The sequence below is a fragment of the Chroicocephalus ridibundus genome, chromosome 2, assembly GCF_963924245.1.
Source record: "Chroicocephalus ridibundus chromosome 2, bChrRid1.1, whole genome shotgun sequence".
In the NCBI taxonomy this organism is placed as follows: domain Eukaryota; kingdom Metazoa; phylum Chordata; class Aves; order Charadriiformes; family Laridae; genus Chroicocephalus; species Chroicocephalus ridibundus.
In genome coordinates this window covers 50,057,425-50,080,668 of record NC_086285.1, presented here as the reverse complement: position 1 = coordinate 50,080,668, position 23,244 = coordinate 50,057,425, and the positions used below count along the sequence as shown (strand labels likewise).

At 41.7% G+C, this 23,244-nt stretch overlaps 1 protein-coding gene across 2 annotated transcripts in view; it reads left to right on the top strand.

Annotated features, from left to right (window-relative positions):
• The window catches only part of MYRIP (myosin VIIA and Rab interacting protein), a 234,007-nt gene that overhangs the window by 101,123 nt on the left and 109,640 nt on the right, over nt 1-23,244 (top strand). For both annotated transcript variants that reach the window (XM_063325386.1, XM_063325385.1), the window contains exon 3: nt 11,325-11,546. In XM_063325386.1, the coding sequence (XP_063181456.1) occupies nt 11,325-11,546 (222 nt within the window). The remainder of the gene's footprint in view (nt 1-11,324; nt 11,547-23,244) is intronic.

Genomic DNA, 23,244 nt, shown 5'->3' with positions numbered 1-23,244 from the left:
GGATGACTCATAGGGAATACTTCAGAGATTTTCAGTGCCGATGTCTGAGTTACTCTCCTGCTGTACACTAGCCAGGCTGTGAATTGTGTTTTATAAGGTCAAGCCAGATGGCACTGGGAGAGGAACTGTTTAATGTAGTAGGCGTGTTTCTATTCTTAAAGGAAACTTTTTCAAGTTGTTATGGACATAAAATTGGATTCCGAAGAAAGGTAGACTCACAGATGCCACTAGTGATGCAAAGAATGTATTGCACATAAGTATGATGGAAGAGTACGTACATTTAAAAAATATTTTCAGGAAATATTTTTGGTCTGTTTGAGCTGAGCAATACTTTATTCTTACAAATGCTTGTCTGTATTTATTATTCTTCAGGTATGAACAACAGGGGTAAAAATGGTCATTAGCTTAAGATGGCCTTGTGCTGAAAGTGAGGACCTGATAGGAGCAGCATTGAATTCTCCAATGGAGAGGGGCACGGGGAGAGGCACAGTGTGACAAACGGGAGGAGGGAGTGCAGATAAAGGCTACGAGCATACCAGCATTTGATGAATACTTTGCTTTCTTCTACTGATCATGAATACACCATGAAATGCTCAGAGGAAGTTGGTCAATATGGCCAGGAATTCAGTTTTCATCCCTTTAAAATTAGATGCACCTGAGAATTAATTCTGTTAAACTATTTTTATATTTTTTTTTCACTTGGTACAACAAGGTGAAAAAAGACAGGATTAAATATGGGACGAAATGCACTGTTCTGAGCTGCAGAGTGGTAAATAGAGAATGACTGGTGCAGAAATAATGCATTAGAGAGACTTTTAGAGCTACGCTTTGGCTGCTGAATATGGAGGATATCCCTTAGTAGATTGTAGGGAATAGAAAGCTGTTAGGCTGCAGAGTTTATAAGGTCAAATAAACTACTTGTAGTAAGTAGTTATCAATGCTGATGATTCAGCACAATTCTATAGATTTCTTGGTATTTCTGGGAATTTTTGGAAAGGACATTGAAAGATAAAATAATTTGACTATAATTAAGTAAAAAAGGGGCAAGAACATATTAGTTACAGAAAGATACCAGACAGGCAGTGAGAAATATGCTTCAGGAGAGCAAAATGATGTTCATCGAGAGGAAATGGGATAGAGGGGAATGTAGCAAATGTTTATATAACTATAAATCACTATCAAATGTGGTAAGGAAAAAATCAGGGAAGGCATGTAAGAGAGGTGGTGAAACTGTAATGATGTTTTGCGAGGTTGTTAGGATGTTTGGTAGGATAATACAAAATGAAGTGTTACGTGTTTGTAATCTAAGAGGAAGGTGTCACAAAACGCTGACGTTAATAATGGAAGCTTACTGTTTTGTAGTCACATGCCAAGGCTGTGGCATGTACAGGTGAATTTATGTAGAGTGCGTGAGAGCTGGCTGGACACGTAGGCTCAGATAGTGATGGTCAGCAGTTCAATATGGATGTAAGAGTGAGAAAGGGAGAAATCTTCTTAACTTACGATCACTTGTGGTTGATGGTCCAACACGGGAGCACACCTTTTGGCCCTTCACAATGAATCAGTTAAACCCAGCATTTAACCAGAAGGTCCTGCACTTGCACCAGAAGTGCTTGTTCCCAATACCGCTGAAGTATTTCACCTCAGAACACCCTACGTGGATGCAGAGCGGTCTCTAACTGAGATAGGAGGGTAGAGGAGAAAGAAAAGTGAGGGAAAAAGGATGTTAAAACCCAGATTTATTTTCACGTGGTTCGTGTGGCAGTATTAGAACGGGAGGGCAAAGGAGTCTGTACTCACAGCACTGCTTCTTGGAAAAGATCATTTCAGCTTTCTTGTGGAGGCTTCTGATGTCCCCCAGCGCTCCCCCAAAAATCTGCTCTGTAATTCAAGGCCTGCTTTTCCCTCACTGCTCCCTTTTTCCCACGGAAGGTTTCAAAGCCTATCAGTTAGAAGTGGTGCACAGTCTGTGCTCCTGTGATACCCAATACGACAAAAGAAAATGCGGTTAAATGCAGTGTCTCTTGACAATTTACGGTTTACAAAGTAAGAGGAAGGAATTTAAAATAATACCAGTATATTGTTTATTTCATTTATCTACACTCTGACACGTCAGTCATTTCCAGCTGATGAGAGATACTGATTGACTGTGCTTGTGCCAGACACAGAAAAGGAAACTTCCCTGAAGAGCCACTGGCACGGCACCTATAGAGTAACATAGCACCAGTCATTCTTTCTGTGAAACGGCTTCACCTGAGCATGAAATTGTCAACAGATTGGGATGCAGCCTGGTACGACAAGCAAGGTACTGGTCTGGGGAAAGTGAACCACAACTCACCTTGGCGCTGACTGAACCTGTTCTCTCTCTAGCAAATGCGGTGCCCGATATGCGTTTGGTAGACAAAGGTGTTGAGTATGTTGGCATTTTTCTGGCTCTGTCAGCAGTGTAATTGGTTCAGCTGTGATTAGCGTAGGCTAGTCTTCGGAACATTTATTTTATGGTATTTAAAAAGAAATATGAAGGTGTCAATGTCATTGTTTTCCCATTATCAGAAGTGTTTGCAAATGTGAAAGAAAACCAAAACCAAAACCAACAGTGTTTCCACTGTGATGGATTTCTTTGGGTTTAGAAAGAGATTATCCCCAGAATCTGTGATATTTTATGCAGGTAACTGATTATTTTTTACAGTGCTGTCTCAGATTGTAGAAGGATAACTGTATTTTTAAAGGTGGGGTATACATCTGTCTTTTAGCGTCAATTTATTCCGCTCCAAGGAACATCAGTCGAGGCAGATGTGGTATGTCAGGTGGGTAATATGGAGTCCATTTAGTCTCCACATTGTTGTTGCAAAGGCTTGTTTAAAAAAAATACTGAAGTAGGATTTTACTCTTGTATCTCACTCAACCTTACCTAACCATAAAAGTAAGTTATTCTAAGCTCCTGAATGCTTTGCTGTCCTATGAGATCTCTGACGGCACTGAAGTTACACACCAGTCAGCTCACCTTTCATACGTCCGCTTCTGTTACTGTTCCCTTGAGAGGGTTCATGCTGTCGGTAGCCACATGGCGCATGCTATGGACATAGCGTTCGGTCTGAATGCACAGTAGTCGCTGAATCCTTAGCGTTGATTCTTAAGGGCAATAGGATGTCATCATAGGCCTTTTGAGTTAAGCAACAAAAGGGCAAGACTTTGGCAACAGTTGGAAAGAATTTAATGGGACAAAATCATCGGTTAGCGTACATGCAGAGCCATCAGTGTGTGTTCCTACTTTTAAAAAGAGAGGAAAAGAAAAATTAAAAAGTGAGATTTGATAGGAATATACACTAATTTTATAGAAATTAAAAGCTGAAGAGAAAAAACCCTTAAGAGATGCTAGTAAGATCTTAGATAAGAGAATGCAACTGCAGTTGGAGTAATTGGAGTGTGAAATACTCATCTTCCTGATTTTTGATACAAGTGACTCATAAATATTTATGCGCGTGTTAGTGCTTGAATACTGAGGTGTCCCATCCCCGTGTCTCCCCCCAAAGCCTTTGTGTTTTGCTTTGGGGTTTTCTGATGTTACTTCCTCCCCATTTATGGTGCGCTCCCTGCTGTCTAATCCTCCCTGTAAGTCAGTTACTGCTGCAGAATCGATATCCCTCTGCACAGATTAAAGTGATGTGTGTTCCTCAAAGGACCGCCAACCACAAGCAGTGTGTTTGCATGTGTACTAGCATGGCTTTTTGACAGCACCAGCAACGTATAGAATACTAATAGACGTACAAAGCGTTAAATACAGCATGAGGCATAATTGTGACTGTGTTGACAGGAGCCTAGAAAAAAGATGTAATTTTAAGGTAATGAATTCACTTGGCATTTGCTGTAAAGGGACACAGTACTATCCCGTGCTCTGCTTTTTTAGAGAGGCAAGTTTCACCAGGGACAATCTAGCAAAGACATAAGAGAAACAAAAGGTGTAGCACTATCTGGGACCAGGGAGTTGTGTTGGATGCCCATCCTGATGGAGGAGAATCAACTGCCTGAGAAGAAGAGGCAGCTAAAAGAATAAACCGTTAGAGAGTAAATAGTGAGCAAGGCATACGCCTGCTGGAAGAATTTGGTTCTTACTGTATGTAACGGGGGAAAAGACGTATGGCTCCGTCAGCGTATAGCTTCATCGCTATTTGCACTGTTCCATACTTTGCGTCCTAGAGAGCATGGAAGGGATGAAACAGGTGAGCAGCTCTACTTGGCAGCTCCGGCTGCTTAACTCCTGGGCAGGGATAGGAGAGGCTTGGCTTGGGCTGACTGTGATGGTGGAAAAACACGAGATGCAGCTGGTGAAAATGGCTTTTCTGAAAGGCTGGGAACAGGCACATCAGAACTTGTTCACCTGCTCCCCAGACTATGTTGAAATCCAGATCTCACGCTAAGTGAAATGTCTCACTAGCTGGTACAGGTAGGTGAGTCTGAGGGGTGCCTGGCCAGAAGAGTGTCTGAACGCATGCTCTTCTGTGGAGGGAAAAGGTCTCTTAAGGCTCTTAACAGTCATCGAACTAAGATTAAAACCAGTTTTAAGACAAATTGGTAAGCTTCGTCGTCTAGCCTCAGAGGTGAGATAGCGCAAACAAATGCAGAGAGACAACCAGTTACGCAGCTGAGCAGAAGACTGCTCCCCTAAGAAAAGCACTTTGCAGGGTGTATGCTGCCTGCTCACTAATGTTTGAGGGACAAAAGGCTCCAATGCCAAGTGCATAAAAGGTAGTTTATGTTATGAAATAGATGTGATGTAATTAAGAAGACTGGGAACAGAAACCCTTATCTGTAGTACTGAAGAAGAAGGTTTCTGCCTGTCTGATAACTTGTGGTCAGAGTGCTACTCCTCTGTTCGGCAGGAGGGAGTGACGTGAAGGAAATGGGAATTTTTTTAACTCATGGAAACGTTGTCCCTCCATTTTCCTCTTTTCTTGTGCAGGCAACTAGAAAATATTTAACCTCTGCTCTCTGTTGAGGAAGATAAAAGGTGGTTAAACAGTGGGAAAAATTGTATTTGTCCATCACCCAAAAAAGCAACAGAGCAAATGGGAACCTCACCAGCTGGACTTTGCCTTTAAACTGGCAGGTGCCCGTCTGAAATGGAGATTGACGTGAGGCACAAGCTGGCTATAGTCCGATAGTTGGAGACATCCCCTTAGAGAAGAGCAGAGAGCCGGGTTTGGGGGAGCCTGGCAGACAGACTGGCTTATACAGACTCTGTCTTGGAGCTTGGCGTGCTGCATTGTAGCTGAATACATGTTGCATCCTTTCCAAAGGACTGTCCCTGCTGCTGCTGCCAGTGGTGGTGGTCCCATTGCTTTCCCATAAATGCCTCTGTGTGAGGCTGCTTTTTACAGGTTAATTGGAGAGTCTTCCCAAAACTGGACTCCTGAACAAAACGCACTGGGCACACCCTCATCTCATCTTCCAGCTTCCAGAGGAGTGTGCTGACATTGAGGACCCACTGCAATCTGTGGGATACCTAAATGTTTCCTAAGGCAAGACTAAAGCAAGGTGTCTTGGCCTCGTTGGTGCCTTGTCTGCTTGGTTATGCTTCTGTCTTGCTCCGTGCTCCAGTGAATGTTTGTAAATAACTTAACTGAATGGTAGTCTTATCAAAGATGAAGAACAATGCCTGAGGAGGCCATTCAGCTGACATTTAAGTTGGTGGTAGTGAGGATGCTAAGTCTCCTTTGAATAGAGCAGAGACCTAAATTAATCGTCCACATCTCAGGCAAATGTTTCAACTGCCGATCTGTTGGAGAAAAAATGGGACGGTGGTTCCACTACCCAAATCACTGGGTGAATCAAGCCAACTGTCAGGTTTCCACTAGGAACTGTTCTCCTTGTTATATGGAAAACAGGTGGGTTTATTTAGCTTTATAATGTAATATAGCTGACCATGGCCCTTCAGTCCTGCTGTTTCATGAACTCCCTTCCGCTGCCACCCGCAATGGAGAGACTTGGAGTTTGGTCATCCTAGCCTTATACATGTAGCAACGACTTTTTTTTAATCCGTTTCTCAAACACATCGTAGGCTTCCTTCCAGCTTTTTTTAAGCCTCACAGTATTATACTTACTATGGCAAGTTGCCAACACGTGTCTTACTGTTGACTTTGTAGTTTGAGGTTATAGCTCCACCTGCCCACAGCCCTTAAGTATGTAATCCCAAAAACACTTCTTGGGGGGAAGCATACAGGGCCATCTAGGATTTGTTTCACTTACTAAAATATAGAATAATTACAGCCATTGAGCTTTGTGAATATCAAACTGTAGCTCAGAGAAACAAGAAGCATCCTTATCACGCTGCCAGTTAAAAAAAAAAAATAAAAAATAAAGAGATAACTTTTATAAAGAAGGGTTTGGGAAAAAAGCAGAAAAGCTTTTCTCAAACAAACTTGCGTGTCTGTATTCAGGAGGTGCAATTACATACAACAACCAACTGTTTTAAAGAAATCTATTAGGGGAGAAGGCATTGTTTAAGCAAACATTGAAGAATTCTGTTTGAACTCCCACCAAAATAGCCTGTCCAGAGCATAAACAGAGCATTTGGTCTGCACCGAATACACCTTATCCTACTTACTAATAAGTAAGAACTCAATTATCTGTACACTGTACGAGTGACTTGAAATGGAATTTTGTCTAGATAAGGCAGTCGGGTCTTCTAAAAAAAAGTTTTAAGGGCCATTTGCTGTGAATATTTAAATATGTTGCTTACAAGAATACCGCAGTGGAGAGGACTATATGGTCACTAAATGAAAGATGATGTAAAGGTCTTCTGTATATATTTATATTTCGCTATATATTTAGATGAAACAAGTTTATTATTGCCATTGCGAGTTTTACCGTTGCCGCTATTGTACAGCAGATAAACCCAAGCATGTAAAAAGCTGGTGACTTTGGATAAATCATTCTGTAAATCCGTGGCAGTGAAGAGCAAGGAAAACAATCCTGTAGCTTCAGTTTGCCAGGTTTTGTCCTATTTTTACAAGCCTGATGCAGTGTTTCTTGTAGAAACTAAAAGGGGCTGCCAATTCATTGAGTCCAAAGATGGCTTAGACGACAGGGTATTTCAGAGGGGCTGCTGCCCAGCTGTTGAGGAGCGGTCATGCAATGACACGTCCGGCACGTCTGCCCAACTCCCCGGCAGCATTTCAGCAGTGTCCTCACTTGCAATGTGCTGTGCGGTACCTGTCTTCAGCATAACATCATACCTAACCAACTGTGTCATTGGTAAACCACTGTGCAAGCCAGCAAAGTAGAATATCGTACTGCTCACAACTTCAGTTAAAATCCTCTAGGACACTGAAAAGAAAAAGAACATGACAATGAAAGATATTTAAATTTAAGAAGAAAAAAAAAAAAGGCAACAAAAACCATAATGCGTGAAGAGGGGAAGGTGACTATTTGCCCTCAGAATATGATAGCAAAACCTACATCCAAAGCATTATGCTAGAAAGCATTCCTAACCTGACTTTGTGTTGGGATTAGATGCCAGGGGTCCATCACCCAAAACGTTGACTGAAATTAATTACATATTTATTATTCAAACTGTTGCAGATTAATTAATGCAAGTCTCTGGAAAAATCTAAATATGCATCTGTATATTTTGGAATTTATAGTTCAATAAAATGTTCTTTGACAGGATTAGTCTTTGTGACAGACTTGTTGGGTACCTATTGAGCATTCGTTGCTGCTTTTGTATTTATAGGCAATCGGTGAAATGCAACCACTCAAAAAAGAAAACTAAATCCAATCTTAGATTCATTCAAACCGCAGGAGTTCTCTTCTCCAAAGATCCTTATTACTGTGTTACACATAACCATAATAGCCAAGCACTGTCAGTTGCGACTTCAGTGATTTGAATATATTCTGTCATTTGTTGTTCCCATGCTTCCACCCTTTCCCCAAAAGGAAATTTTTTGTGCAGAGTCTCTCTTTGTTGCTTGTTTTATTTGCATACATATTATATGTATACCTATACTTCCCTCCTTGGGAAAGCAATGTCAGACGAAGTGAGCGCCCGTGAGCGCACACACATTCTCCCTCTTTCCTCTGTCCATCCCCCCTCGCCTGTGTTTGGTTGAGGGAGATGGTGTTGCATGGGTAGAAAGGGGGAATATTTGCAATGGCTGTGCGGTTCCACCTGCCTCTCAGAAACTAAGTCAGTAAGCTCCCGCACAGGCGTCTGTCTTCCTTCTGGAAGCAAGTTTCACTACATGACAGGATCAGTGCTGTTGACTGCAAGCTCTTGCCTTAGGCGGTTGTTAACAACCTTCTTGCACCAAGCCATTTGAACATCCTGAAGGTAAAGTCTGAGACTTTCAAACTCGGGATGCCTCAAACTTCAACTGGTACCTCCGGAATTCCAGCGCTACAAACTTTCTCAGTGTGTTGAGATTGGAGCTCACGTTAATCATCCCGCTCACGGTGATTATCCAGCTGAAGTCACGTGCAAGAGGGGTTTTCTCAGTACTGCGGCGAGTAAACTAGAGCCTACTTTTCCCTTTGACTATGTAATTTTCCTTAAACCAGGTAGATCCAGTCGCCTGCCGGTGTTGTGCAGCACTTTGCTTTCATAGGAAACCCGTGTTTTACTTTCAAGGGAAGAGTGTGGAGAGTAGCCTTTTGGCTTCAACTGACAAGTCCTGTTGACAGTCCCGTTTGCTATTTGACTCCTTATAGAAATTGGAATAGCCTTTGGCAGGTAGCGCGTGAGGGCCTTAATTTGTTACAGACATCAGAGGGATGCGCATCGCTTTCTTTTCTGTTCTGCCTGGTTTCCTGTGGAAATGAGGCTTTTTCTGTCATGCTCTCTCCCTGCCAGCCTGTCCAACCCTATCCTATTGACTTTTTGAATCCATTGGCCAATTTTAGTCCTGTTTAACAGTGAGGCAGATGCCTTAATATCATTAAGGTCCTACCGCTGTAATGAATGTTGGCAGCCAGACAGAGGAGAGATGTAATTAATGCCTATAGTGATGAAAAGGCTTCAGAGTGCGCTCAGCTTTTGCTATGTACCAGGCTTTATTAGCTCTGTTGTGAACGAAACTGCCTGTTTTTATATCGTGCGAGCATTATTGTAGTGCCTTAATAGGTGGCTTCGCTTCTGCGGTTTATTTTGCTATCCTGCATAAGAGCCCTAATGAGGGTTCAAAACACCACCGAGCATGTTGAGTGTGCGGGCTGATACTACCAAAATATCAGTGTTACTAATTCTGGGAGATAATAGAGCTGCATGAGGACAAAAATCTCTTCTTTCACTGTTCCTCCTGACCTCGACCGTTCTCATCTTACGGGGAGGCCAGCATCTGCTGCCTGGGGTCTCTGGCCTGAAGCAAAGACTGCAGCATCTTGGGCTGCTGACACTTCCTCTCTGTGCCAGAAATCCTCCTTGTATCATATAGCTCTCCCCTTCACCAGCTTCTCTTCTGAGACCCAGGGTTCCTGCCTGACCTCCTGCGCAGTAGCAGGATCCGGATGCGTGCTGTGGATGGAGTAATGACGTAGGGAACAGCTTGCTCCTACTCCTGTTCCCCTAGAAAGACTGTCCATGTAGTACCATGGTAGGAGGGAGTAACGGGGATAAGAAAAACTAGTCTGACCATCCCATTTAACCTGTCGGATAACTTCATCAGTTTACACAAGGAAGCCAGTTTGACTTGCGTAATTCAGACATTTCCTCTCTTACATGATATTCTCTTACCTTTTTCAACTTTAACATTCTGTAAAAATGTGGAAAAACAAGGAAGTTTTACCATCTGGACAAAAAGCATAAAGAAATATTGTTTACTTGAAACTCCAAAGAGTATTTACTTGGGTTTGAGCAGCTGGTCTGATAGCCAAACCTTTGTACAGGGGACAAAGAGCAGAAACATACATTGTTTTGAAGTTTTAAATTTATAAAAGGTGTGTATCAGGAATATGGTTAAATATGAGGTATGTGCAAGTTAAAAAATGATATGCTGTAGATCACTGCCTTAATTGCCTTTTAGACGTGAGGTTTAGAACTGACCTGTCAGACTTTCATGAAATAGGCTGATTTTATTTTGAGTTATGAATCTGAGGCAGAAATGGCAAATAAGATGATGTGTAGCCCAGTAATGCAAGCCTTTTTAACATTCCAGGATTGGCTCATAATGATGTGTATAGATGTAATAAGTGTGTTCTTTCTTTCCTGTAACAAGCATTAAGCATTAATTTAAGTGCAAGTCAGCATGTCATGATTCTGTCTTCTTGCAACTTAGTCTATATCTTGTGGTACCTTTAAATTTTCTTTAGAATTTTGTGTTGCTGTGGTCTTCCAAGTGGTTCTTATCAGCAATTTGAAATAGTAAGGTAGACACCACTAATTATGAGAAATTGAAAGAATGAATATATGTACATGCACGCCGTTCTACAAGCTTTTATTTAACATGTATTTCATGAATCCTATTTTTTTCTCTTAATGTATATCCTAGTTGTATATGCCAGAAACTGCGATGAGTTTGCAGACTTGTTTACTTACACAACTGTTCCTTCTGGATGTTTTTTATTACTCATATTGTGGAATATATTGCCTAATTTGTAAAATACCAAAAGCACTGTAAAACAGGAGAGAGCAAATTACTGAATACTGCACACATACAATTTATTCTTTTTTTTTTTTTTTTTTTAATAAATGAGCTTTTCTGCTGGAATACAGAAGACTTGAGGGGGTCTGCAAACCCTTTCGCAAACAGTTGGCTCAGTATTGCTCCAAACTAGGAAAACACCCAAATGTCCCTGAAATGAAGTATGTGACTAACGTTCCTTGACAAATTGGAGCTGTTATGAATAATATGACCCCATGGGTCAGAACAAAGCAAACTTAACGGTTTTGTTTTCAAAGCTGTCAATCAGTAGGGTTTTTTATTAGCGTGCACCAAACCTTTTGACTTTTAGAGACTGATTTTTGATTTGTAAAACGTTCGCAAAGCAGCCCTGAATTCTCAAATAACGCTATGGCTTTGCGCAGCTGGAGTACCTGGAGCAACAGCCTGGCTCTCCTGAGGGTTGTCTCGCTGGAGTTGAGTGAAGGGAAATTGTTTACCCTGGCTCGTGACTCAGAGAGTTTAAATGGATCGGCCACAGGTGACTCCAGGGAATGTAGGAGTTTTTGTTTCCCAGTTCCGGATTTAGAATATGCATTTCTGACACTTCACACCTGCAAAAGTTATTTGAGGAGTGTAACATGAAGATGTGGGAGGAGGAGAAGGGCAAAGAGGAGGAGGTTTCCCATTGAAATGTTGTTTATATTTTTGTTCTCCTGCTTTTCGTTGCAGCGAAATGAAGCAGAAGTTGGATGAAGAGGGTAACAAGTGCAGCATCCTTTCCAAGCAGCAGAAGTTCAACGAGCACTGCTGCATTCGCTGCTGTTCCCCTTTCACGTTTCTTATCAACAGCAAGCGACAGTGCCAAGACTGCAAGTACAACATCTGCAAGAGCTGCAGTTCTTACCAGAAGAAGGAGAAGGCTTGGATCTGCAGTGTCTGCCAGCAAGCAAGGTAAGGGCCTATTGTTCAGCAACCTGCGTAAAGCAGCTGTGGCCTGACCTGAGCTTTCCCCTGTATTTGTCGGTAGTTAACGCTGGCGGGATAGTACACGAAGTGCCTGTTTATGTAGGGGTTGATTTGTTCCTGAGGTACGACGTACAGGGTTTTTTTTGTAGAGGTTAATTTGTTCCGAGAGCGTTTGGTTAGCTGTTGCGTTTTCCAGGCTTGCTTAGCTGGACTGATGAATCAGCAAGCCGTAATTGGACTTAGCCTGGGCAGGGCTGGGATCTGCTGAAATGCCTGGGTTACTAATGGGACCTGAGCACAGATGGTGGTAAGGCAGTTAATCATTTTGCAGCAAATCCCACTGATGGGTGGGGAGTGTAAGGATGAAGATTGGTGAATAGATCATCCAGCTGTGACTGTGTTTTGGAGTGCTTTTCTAAATGCCAGCTTATTGGTGGGGATGCTTTGGGCTTACTTTGGCAAATAACCAGAGAAAATAGCAGTGTAACCTATTATGATTCTTAACATCTGTTAAGAAAATGCTGCCAGGCTTCTATTTGCAGAGGGTATCAGGGATTTACCATCTCACCCTTTTGAGGCTAACATAGCCAACATGTTTAAAGATAGCACCAGAAAAACAAAGCAAATCTAAGCAAACACACAACAGCAGCAAAGGGGCCATTCCCTGGTGGGTGACTGTGATAGTCCTTGTCTGTGTTGCAGGACAGGTTCCAAAAGCAGCCTTAGCTCTGGTGGTGTAGTACCAATCAAGGTGTTTTTACACAAAAAGGATGAATGAAATAGCCCAATTCCTCATAGTTTAATTTTGACTGTTGGTGACTAAAACAGCTGAGCAAATGTGACAAAGATGGCTCTTTATTCTTCATCTTCCCCGTTAGTGGAGAAGACAGGATGATTCCTGTGCTCCTCAAAGAGTCATTGCTCCCACTTGTTTCCCATCAACACCCACTTGGAATTTAAGCTTCCACATAGTATCTGTGAATGAAGCGTGTGCCCTTTGTCACGGGGCCTAAAAATCATAGGGATCCCAGATAGATGATGTCGTGTTTCCAAATGCCAGCCTTTGAAGCCAAAGGAGATTGTATTCTCCAGGGCACCTGCTCCTTCCCTGCCTTTTACCTTGGAAAACCTCCACACAAACTCTTTCCTCCAGTGAGGAGGCAGAAGAACAACAGGAGTATCTTTTGCAGCGACACAGAGAGCTGTGGAGCCGGTGGTTGTTTCTGCTTTAGTCATTCGACCGTTGCATATTACACCTCTTCCTTCCACTTCTCCTGAGTTCACCCATTTGGGCAGCAGAACAGGCTGCCAGGTTTGCGGATGCTGATGAACTGCACTTAAAATAGTTTTTGCTGACACCACAAAAAAAAAAGTCTCAGAAGAATTTAATTTCAGAAGAAAAATCTGTAGCTGTATTTATTATAAAAATGCCTTTTCTGACCCTTGAAGTCAGTGCTTTTCCCACAATCCTGTGGAGCCCTCAGAGTTACCCACCTCTAACTCAGTTATAAATGTTTTCTGTATTTATGAGACCTGAGACGCAGCTTGAGTTATTTTTCAGCGAATAAATTAACTGACACTGCTGCTAATCATCTTATGATCTGGTTTATTGATTGGACCGTGTGACTTACAGATCTCTCTAGGGGAAGCAGGGGCTGGCATTCCTCAGGGCCTGCTGAGCTGTTTTGGTTTGGTCGGGACTTTTTTTGATTTTGGGGGGGTAGTGTGTTTTTTTGTTTTTAACTATCAGTCAGTGTTTCTTCCAGGGAAAAACACAAGGGGAAACACCACAGTCTTGTGAGTTCCTGTCACTTTCTCAGCGATTTATCCCTCAGATGGAGCATGGACTGTGCTCTCCTGCCCCTCCCCAGCGCTCTTCTTATGTCTCTTATTTTTTCCTTTAGCACAAGTAGTGGAGGTGGTTCTCTGTTTAGCTGCTGCTAAATATTGCTGCACAATAGATAGTGAGCTAGAAATATCTGAGGGGACTGCATTTTCGGGTTGTTCTCCTTTTTTTTTTTTTTTTTTTCCTCCCCCTCCCTATATGGTTTTGCTTAATTCTACAAGAGTTAATGTTGTAATTCTCTGCTGTGCAGAAAGTGTTTAGATGAACTGGAGAAATACAAACATACATAGTTCAGACTTCCTGTAATGATCTGCTTGTGCTCTTCAGCTCTGCTCTAGAGTAGTGCTCGAATAATCCTGAGTTTTATTTTTAGTATGTATTTAGAATATATCAACCAGTTCTCTGATGTCAGAAGCAGTTTCTTGCTGTACAGAAGGCTATAAAGCATTCTCAGCATAAATTGTTTTTGTAAAGATGGTTCAACTTATGCATTAGAGCTTGAGACTCTAATTTGGTGAATTACTTGGAAGATACGTTTTCTTAGTCTGCACATGTGAAAATTCTGAAAAGTTCTTGTATGATGTGGGAATCAGAGTTAATGACTTGGGGATGGTTAAAATATTTTGTAAGGCAGTTCATTGTATAAACATCGCTTTAGTTCAGATTTAAAACCCTTCTGGGAGCTGTAACCTTTTCTTTAGAGTATCTTATTTCCCGTTATCTTCCTCCAAAAGAGTGGCATCAACTTTTGCAGGTAGTGAATAGTCTCCTGGTAGATTCCTGCATCGAGGTGATCTTGATACTGAAGAAAATCTGACCTGTTGAGTTAGTCTCTCAAGGCACGACCCTAGTGGAGATACCTGTTCTGTGGAAGTCAATTTTCATCTTCCAAGTCAAAGACTTACATTAACATTTATCAAAGAGCAAATAAGCAGGTCAACATTTGAAACATAGAACATTGTAGAAAATTGTGCCCCAAAGTTAGTTTCTGCTTCTTCCAAAAGCAGGAAACTCTTCAATAAACCAGTGAAAATTTTGGTGTTTCAACTCCTTTAAAGCACATCTCCTGTTACAGTGCATCTTTTAAAAGTTACAAGATTCAGGTCACTATAGAATCTCTGTGCTCAGAAGTGTCTCTACAGCACTGTTTGTGTGGATCTTGTGAGGAGCTGGAGAACCTTCCTTCCCTTTCCCAGTTTTCCAGGCTTCATACACATTCTTCTAATGCATTTTGGTTTTAGATTTATCTCTGGATGTTGTTATTAGTGTTCTAGGACTTTTTTTCTCACATATAGGTATCTTCTCAATTTCTAAGTATGTTATGATAAAGTTGTATATTATTCATTTCAAATTTTCAATTTGTGTGTAGTGCATTTCTAGTTCTTCCAAAGCTTTGTACAATGGCTCCTTGTTAGACATCCATAAGACAATGTGTTTAGGCAGCTTGCTGAGGTCTGTATCTCTGAAGTCCTCTTGACTAAGTAGATTCCAGGCACAGTTTTTTTTACCCTCTTGATTAATACTTCTGATGCTAGACAGGGGGGCTCTTTTCGCGTTTATTAGAAATATGGCATGCTTTCCATTTGTCTGAGACCATTTTCTTTTCCAACCCCCAAGGAGCCATATCCCAGAACACCCAGGCAGTGATACTCTGCTTTCTGGTTTAACACTTACACTAAAAAAAAAAAAAATAAAAAATTAGTGTAAGCTATTGAAAATGCCTGTTTTTGCAGACTTTCTAAACCAATCATGCTTTACTTCTAGACTGCAGGAGAGGTATATACAGATCCATCCAAAATAAGGCACACAAACATGTGGCCGTCCACCTCAGCTTTTCATCACTGTCGTTCATGAATCCCCCCGCATTCTTGGTTCCCTTCTTCTGGTATCGCCATCTGCATATCAAGAGGTCTCTGTCTCTTGTGAGCGGGAGCGTGGACGCCTAATTCTTTCATGCCTTCACATCCATTTGCTGTGTGGTTCTCTAGCTTGTTCTCAAAACCCTCACTCAGATGATGAAAGTTCATCCTCTAGTGGCGCCTTGCTTCGCTCCCTTGAGCCAGGCTGTGAGTAAGGGAGCATCACCCGGTCTGCAGGAAGTCATATTCCTGCTTCGTAAGAGCTGCTTTGCTCTTGATGGTCCTTTGCCAATGGCAGTTATTAAGAGACAGCGACCCAGGCGCTGCGTCTCTTTTCCTTAATGATGTTAACTAATGAAAAACACAGCCGTGCTGCATACGCTTAGACTTTGTGCAGTCAAAGTAGCGTTCCGAGTGGCTCAAAATGGGTCCCAAAAATTATCACGCTGGTGGTTTGCAGCTCAGATTTATTTCAATGTTTAAGAGAACTGCTCTTTTGTTTGTTTGTTTTCATACTCCCAATTTGACTGTTGCTTTAAAAAATAGAAAGCAAGAGAATGTCATTTATCATCATAGACTCTCAATCTGGAGTTATTTTTTAATGTTCTTTACAGTTTCTTCTGAGTTTATTGTGGTGCCCAGTTGAAAGGTAGGGTTCTAACAAGACTCGGCACAATTTGCATCAGTAGCAAATGTAATTGTCTTACTGGAATTTGAAAATTAATTAGAATTAGATTAATTAGATATGCATTAGATTTTTTTAAAATGTATGTTACAGTGAGACTTGAAGAAAATTTATTAAGGCCTACTCTACCTACAGTGCCCGGTACATTTGTCTCTCACTAGGATGTATTGGGATTGATGCTAATGTAAAAATGGAGCAATGCTTCTGATAACATGAAAATTGCAATAGAAAATAAAAATCTAGGCTCAGTGGGCAAACAGAATACCCTTCAAACAGACTGGAGCTTTGCAAGCCCCAGGAACAGTCCTAAATAAAATATTTATATTTCAGATGGTTTTGTTAGGTGGGACCATTCACTGTAGTGCACATTAATGTCAGCAGAACGGAGTGCATTTTTGTGAAAACATAGTGAAGTTGATGGTAGATGTGATTTTAGCTTGCCAAAGGATACATCCCTTCTGCTTAGCTGCTGTAAGTTTTAGTATAAAACTCTTTATAGTCTTATAGGGGGGAAGAAAGAAAAAAAGAACCAAAATTTGTCAGAACCTTGGGATGGTAGCTGAGAAAATGAAGCACTCCTTGTTAATAACTGAACCTTGTATTTGTTGATGCATTTGGCTGTAACAAAAGAGTTTGTTTCAGGACTTAGTTGTGGAAGGCTGATGAATGTATATTGCTGCTTAGCAATGTTGTTTTGCTTTCAAGCAGGCTAAACCATCTGGCAAAAGGACCCTGAAATATCTTCTAGGTTTCCTGCCTCAACCGAAGCTTGCCGCTTTGTGCATACCTTTGTGAGAGCTGGGTATTTCTGCTGCCTGAGGTCCTCATCTGACATTAGCCAGAACTTGGAAGCTGTGACTTTGTCATGTAAATGCCAGGAAATGTGTTTTTCCTTCTGAGATAGAGTTGGCTAGGAATGTTCACTTGCTGTGTGGCATAGCAGAAAAGATAAGTTTTAGCTCTTCTTGCATGTTGTCTTTGCTGGACCTATATGGGTCTTACTCTGCTTTTTTAAAAGTACTCTGAAGATTCCATTCATATTGTTCTTAAGGGATTTACTAACTTCAAGTAAATAGCAGTGAAAATTATTTTCCTCAGCTGTATATACTTGTAGAAATCGATGCAATTCTTTCCAAAAATGCCTGCTGCTTTATTGCAGTTTTCCTCCTCCTCCTTCTTCCATCACTATCTCTCTGTTTTGTATCCCATCTCTTGATCTCGGTCTCCTTACCATGCTTATGCATCACAGTGCATCACAGACACCGTATTGTTTTGCTTACAGTACCCATGGAGAGCAAGGGCAATAGCTTGGGTTTTGCAGAAGAGCCAGGAACAGTCTTGGGTTTATTTAGTTGTTCCCTAGCTGGGGGAGGAGAGAGAGAACCGTGCAAACTGGTTGCTTTGGCAGGTTGATCTCTGCTGGGTTTTTTTGCTATCCTGATCTGTCTTAATTATTTCTGAAGTATGCACTGTGAAGAATTTCAATTCTGCTAGACAGAATAAAGCTGTACTTGCATAACACACAGCAGACTGCAATGCTGCTTTATGAACAGTATCTAAAAATGGAATCGAAGAGGAGAGTAAGAAAGAGAGGTCTATTAAAATGGCTAAATACAAGTGCTAATTAGGCAATCTTTTCTAGCTTTAAGTAGCCTCGGAAGTGAGCGTGTGGCTGAGTGCCTGGAGGACTAATCTGCGTTTTCGGAGCTCTGGATTCCAGTTCTAGCTGTTCACCTGATTGTCAAGTGACCTTGGGGAAGTTTCTGTGTCTCAGATTTCCCCGTGTGCAGAATGGATTTAATGGTGCTGAGCTCTTGGAGGTCAATGGTTGAAAAGGTAAATGCTATGGCTATAAAGTGCTAAGTATTATTAATGTACTGTTATTATAGAAGTTTTGCTGAAGTCAGCACGGTCAAAACCTTTTCTTGGTGTGCTGCAGCAGCATAGAAAAGCGTGTGCTTGGATTCTTGTAGGGAATGAATGAGGATACAGTACCACAGCTTTATTTTCAATGTTAGTAAAGAAATGTTTGCCTGTGTTTGGCCCCACCTACCTTTGGCAGGTCGTAATAAGAGAAAGTTACCAAACATTTTCCCTAGCAGGATTAAATGTTGTGTAAGTAGTGTGCAAAAATATTGGGACTGCTGTACTGGGAGGAGGGGAATATGTAAGGATGTAACAGTTTTTCCACATAATAAGCAGCATACAAAGTATAGATCAGACTTATTTAGCCTTTCAGTTTTGCAAAAGCTGAGGGGCTTTCAGCGAAGGTGTCAAATTGAAGGCTAATAAGAAATACACAGGATCCTTCAAGTGTGGGCACTTAAGTGGCAAGTGAGAACATCACCCCATACAGTAGCTGAAATATGAAATCTTAAGTATCAAGCAGAGTTTAGGGAAGAATTCCCCTTGCGCCAATTCTGTAACTGGGACTTCATGTGCTCTGTGCCCCGTCACTGACTACTGTTGCAGGAGCAGACTTGGAGGGCTGTGGGCCATGACAGCCCCTGTGTTGGGGTGGTGGCAGTCGGGGAAGACGTGGGGTTCCTGGTGGTCAAACCAGGGAGAACAAGAGATGGCGATATCTGATTAGAGGGCTCAAATTCACAAACATGTGAAGTAGTAAAGGATTGCAAGCCAAGGTTTTCCTCCAAGAATAAGGAAAAAAAAAAAAAGAAGTTACATCACGTCAAAAAACAGCCTGTCATTCTGACACGTGGACGTACCATTAAACATTTTAAAATTATCAATAGTGAAAGATTGCTAATTGACTTGATATATGTTTGTTTCGGCATTTGCTGAGTCTTCAGGTTTTCTCCTGCTGTATTTGTGCAACCATCAAGCTTTGCCGAAGCACAGAAATCAGTCACTTCTTCCAGCTGGCGCCGACGTTGCTACCACCAAGAGCGAAGTCAGCGTTTGGCCTGTACTCTGCCAGTCCATGTGCACGCTCTTTGCTTTTTCCAGTTGGGAAGTTTGACCTTGAAGGTGCTGGGTTCATAATGTTTGGTGGGGACAGCTGTGAATTTAAGGAACTGGGCATCAAGAGAGGAGGTCTGTGCAGTGAAGAGTCTTTTCCCACCTAAGCACCACATAGGTTTAGCTCCCATACACTCCTCCCAAGGAGAGGAAACTCTTTATACCTCTATTGTATGCCCCTCTGTGTCTGTCATTATAAACTATATATAAAGAGTATTTCCGCAGTCCACAAGTAATTCAGATGTTTCTGCCAAATCGTATTATTTTTATCCCACTTCCTATGGATGAAAGACCCTCTGTGCCTCCTCAGTGCTTTTTTCCTCCAAAAAGATTTATCCTGTTAACTGTGAACAGCTGCCCAATTATGTGTGGGTATCCTTAGAAGCATTATAAATGCTGTGGTTAGCAGAGGGGTTTTTTTTCTTGGTGATAAAATTGGAAGTCCTCCAGACTGGCAGCCACTAGCTGTGAATGGCAATAACAAATGTGTCTTTCCTCTAGCTAATGCACTTTGCAATAAAGAATAGTACCCTCTTAAAAGGTTCTTGTGTTACCAAAGAAGTTAAAGTGAGAATTTAATTTGTCATTTTAAAAAAGCTTAACCAGATCAATAAATAAGTCCCTCTATGCTCTTATTCTTCAGACCCCCCCTCACATTAAATAGATAGTTAAGCACTTACTGCTTTGTATCTTCAATAAGAATCCATGAGATCGTACATTTACATATTTCACCAGGCAGTAACTCATCCTGCTTCTGTGACCTGGGGGAGAAGGAAGGTGAAAAAAGCAATTGCCCTGTCTTTCTGCCAAAGACAGGGTTTCCAAAATTTGTGTGCAGAATTAAATGTATGGCTTTCTTGTACTTTCTTGTAGTAGCATACTAGGTTTTTGTGAAGTGTTACTGCAGATAAGCACCACGGGAATCTGGCTGGCGAGTTAATGACACTTCTTGCATCTTCCACCCCCTCCACTTTCAAAATATGACCCTACACTCGTGGATCGTGCAGTAAGTGGTGATGCCTGCCGGAGTTACCTGTACTGGAAGTGCGTTTCATGCACTTTCATATCCTACATCACACCTGCACCTTTTGCTACAGCTGTCCAGGCAAGCATCTTGTTCATTTTAGCTCGGGAGCTAATAGACAACTCTTTTTATTTTGTATCCACAAACAAAATCATGTTAACGTAAGGGGAAAACCATCTGTGACCTAAAGCTGTCTTTTGAGTTTGCATCTCCATTCATTTCAGGTTGTCGTATCTTTTTTTGCAGAAACAGCTTCAGAAATGAAGATCAAATTTTGATGAGGTGCCTAAATAAAAGCTGACTTAAAACAAAACACTTGATTGCAGAAGTTGTGAACTGTTTGAAAGTGCTGTTTGATCATAGCAAAACAAAGCTTCCTGTTCCTTTTCAGATTAGTATTGAATTTATAGCGTGCGTGGTTCTCATCAGAAAGGTGCTGCAGTAAAAATGGAAATTCTTTACAAGCCCATACTTGCTTTGACTGGAAAATGATGAGGCCCAACATGGAAATTCTGCAAAGGAGCCTGAGAGAGATCACAATTCAGTTGCCTGAAACGTGGGAGCTGAAGTTGCAACCTTTCCTCAGAATCATACCAAATATGTCTTTTGCTCTCCCCATACCCCCCCACCCTCCAAATATTTAAAACTCCTGTATGTTTCTGGGAATGACCATGGTGTGGTTTGACTTTTGATTCTCGATTGTTGGATGTCAACAGGGAGTTGCTAGCACTTTACTGAAGTGGTTTTGTTGGTGCTGTTGTTAAGGGGTTGTTCTGTGACCAAGTGGTGGTCTTCCTCGGCTGAACACTTCCACTTTGGGGAAGCAATCTTTGGAAGGTCGTGAGGTGGCCTTTGCTGCTGGATCTGTAATACTGCCTGCCCTGATTGTTTTGATTTGAAATTTAATATGCTGTAAAGCTTGTTGTATTCTGGTGAGTGATGTCTCTTGGCAATATGTGGAAGTCCGATGTCCGTACTGGTTCTTTTAGGTTTCATCTCTGTTCCTGTCCATTGATGTGAAGACTGAGGAGTACTTCTCTGGGCCCCAGCTTGAGAGAGCCTTCCATCTCTTTTCATGATGCTCCCAGAAGATAATTAGTGGTGAATGAAAGAGTTTGTTCATTTAAGAAATATTCTTTTTCCATCGTCTGTCACAGTCTGAGGTTTTATGTGAGGTTAACAGGGTAATGAAGATGTCAGGGTTCACGTTGTCTTCAATTTGCTGATTACAGATTTGCTTTGTATTCATTTTTTTTTCCTGTCTGGTCAATGTAGTGGCTTGTAGAATAGTGCCTGGAGTGTGGAAACTTGAACGAATGCTTGTAGAGGACAATAGTCTAAAGGATGGTAGAAGCTGCATCAGTAGCCACAGTTGTAATTTTGTCTCACTGACATGTTTGCAGGGCTTCGTAACCGAGGGGACTTCTTAGGTTCTCTGTATCTCAGGTAGTTGCAATTGTCAAAAGCACTTTCAGTCTGTGGCAAGATAAGTGCATTAATAGCTGTTAGAGGCAAGGAAGGAGTTTGTCTTGTTTGCCTAACCCCACAAACTCAGCGGTAGCCAGACCTCTGTCTGTGGTGGCAGTGCATATTTCTGATCAAAAATGCTTCTGGAAGTTCTCCTGAGGAGTGGGGGAAAACTGTAGAGTGTTGTGCTGTGAAGATTGCCCACGGTGAAATACATTTTGAATGTCTCTATCTCCCATGCTTTGGAAATCCGGAGCCGTTCTTTTTTGGAGGGGAAGTAATTCTGTGACATGTTTAAAACCAAACGTTGCAACTGGTGCCTTTAAGCCTTAGGCTCCATGACCTATGTCAAAATGCCTTCTTGTGTTTTGCTTCTAGGATCAAAGGGCCATTGGATGTAAGGGAATTTGAGGTTAATATTTTAGATTTGTCTCTGTGAATGTTGCTCCCCGGAACTGTTTCTCCGAGTACAGAAACTAGACCACTCACACGGAAAACACCTAAACATAGTGCGGCAATAATGGTTATTTGTCTCATCAGGGAAATTATAATTAGAGATCGAATATTCTTGGGAAACAACAGCTTTCGGAGCAGTGTTACACAGACTTTGGGTAGCGAGGGTTGGTTATGAGACCTGCGAAAGCGTGGTTCTTTGAGTCCATTCTGCGCAGTACATTTAAATACCATATTTTCCACTTCAAAAGTTTTCCACTTGCTACCAAAGAAGGTGGTTCTGGCAAGAGAAAGAGCAACAAAATAGAGTGAAAGGAGATTGACAGGAAAAGCAGAAGGAGGAGGGTGGGGGGAATAGCACGATTATTGTTTGAAAAACTAGTCGTGTAACGTGTCACCATAATTCCTGACTGGCAATTAAACAGCACACATCTGCATAAAGGATTAGTGTCACTGGAGGGTAACATTCAGGATCTTGAACAATGCTTCCAGTATATAATTTGCAAATTCTTTGACAGATACCCGCCTCATGTGCGCCATACACTACCGTATTCCAGGGCTTAATATAATTAGTCCCAGCAAAACCAGACCTCCAGCTCCAGAGCTGGCTGGTTAGGACTTTATAATATGCCTGTCGCATGAATAGATTTTTAAAAAAATTAGATAAAATTAATAGTAATAATAATAATAGAGAAAAATGCCGAGGTAAATTCAAAACCGTGCACTTTGGTGAGCTCGCTGTAGTGAAACCGCTTTTGTGACACTTGTTTTAAGTGACAGCTCACTTTTGATAGTAGGATTAACGGCTGCCAAATAAACTTCTCAGATAATCAGTGTGGACTAGCTACAGTGATAGCATCCAGATTAATCTGGATGTGAAAAAGTTAAGGAAGGAGTTTCAGGACAGAAATCCTCTTTGATCTGAGATAGCCAGGACTCCAGCCCTGCAGGCTCTTTTGAGTGCTTTATTTAAATCTGCTGACTTTCAAAGGGATGCTGAGCATTGTGTTAAATGAGCGTTATATGTCAACTCTTGAAGGCTTGCGCTGAGTTTGGCAGTGTCCATCCCCCAGCTGCGGTTGCTCAGATGCTCCAGTTGCTGATATTGGGGAGTCACGTGAGGAAATTACTGCCTCGAAATTCTGAAAGTCAGGACTTAGCTCCCAGCTTTCCTGTCTGTCTAAGCATCTCTGTCTAAGGGCAGCTGTGTTAAACTTTGCATGCCCCAATCCCTTTTTGGTGAAATAGAATAGACAACTGTGGCGATTATTTTATGTTTAAGTGTAGAGCTCCTCAGGGAAGGATCACCTCTACAGTCTGCTTGACTCTCAGGTACAGTAGAGCTGATAGGTGCTACCGGAATGCAAATA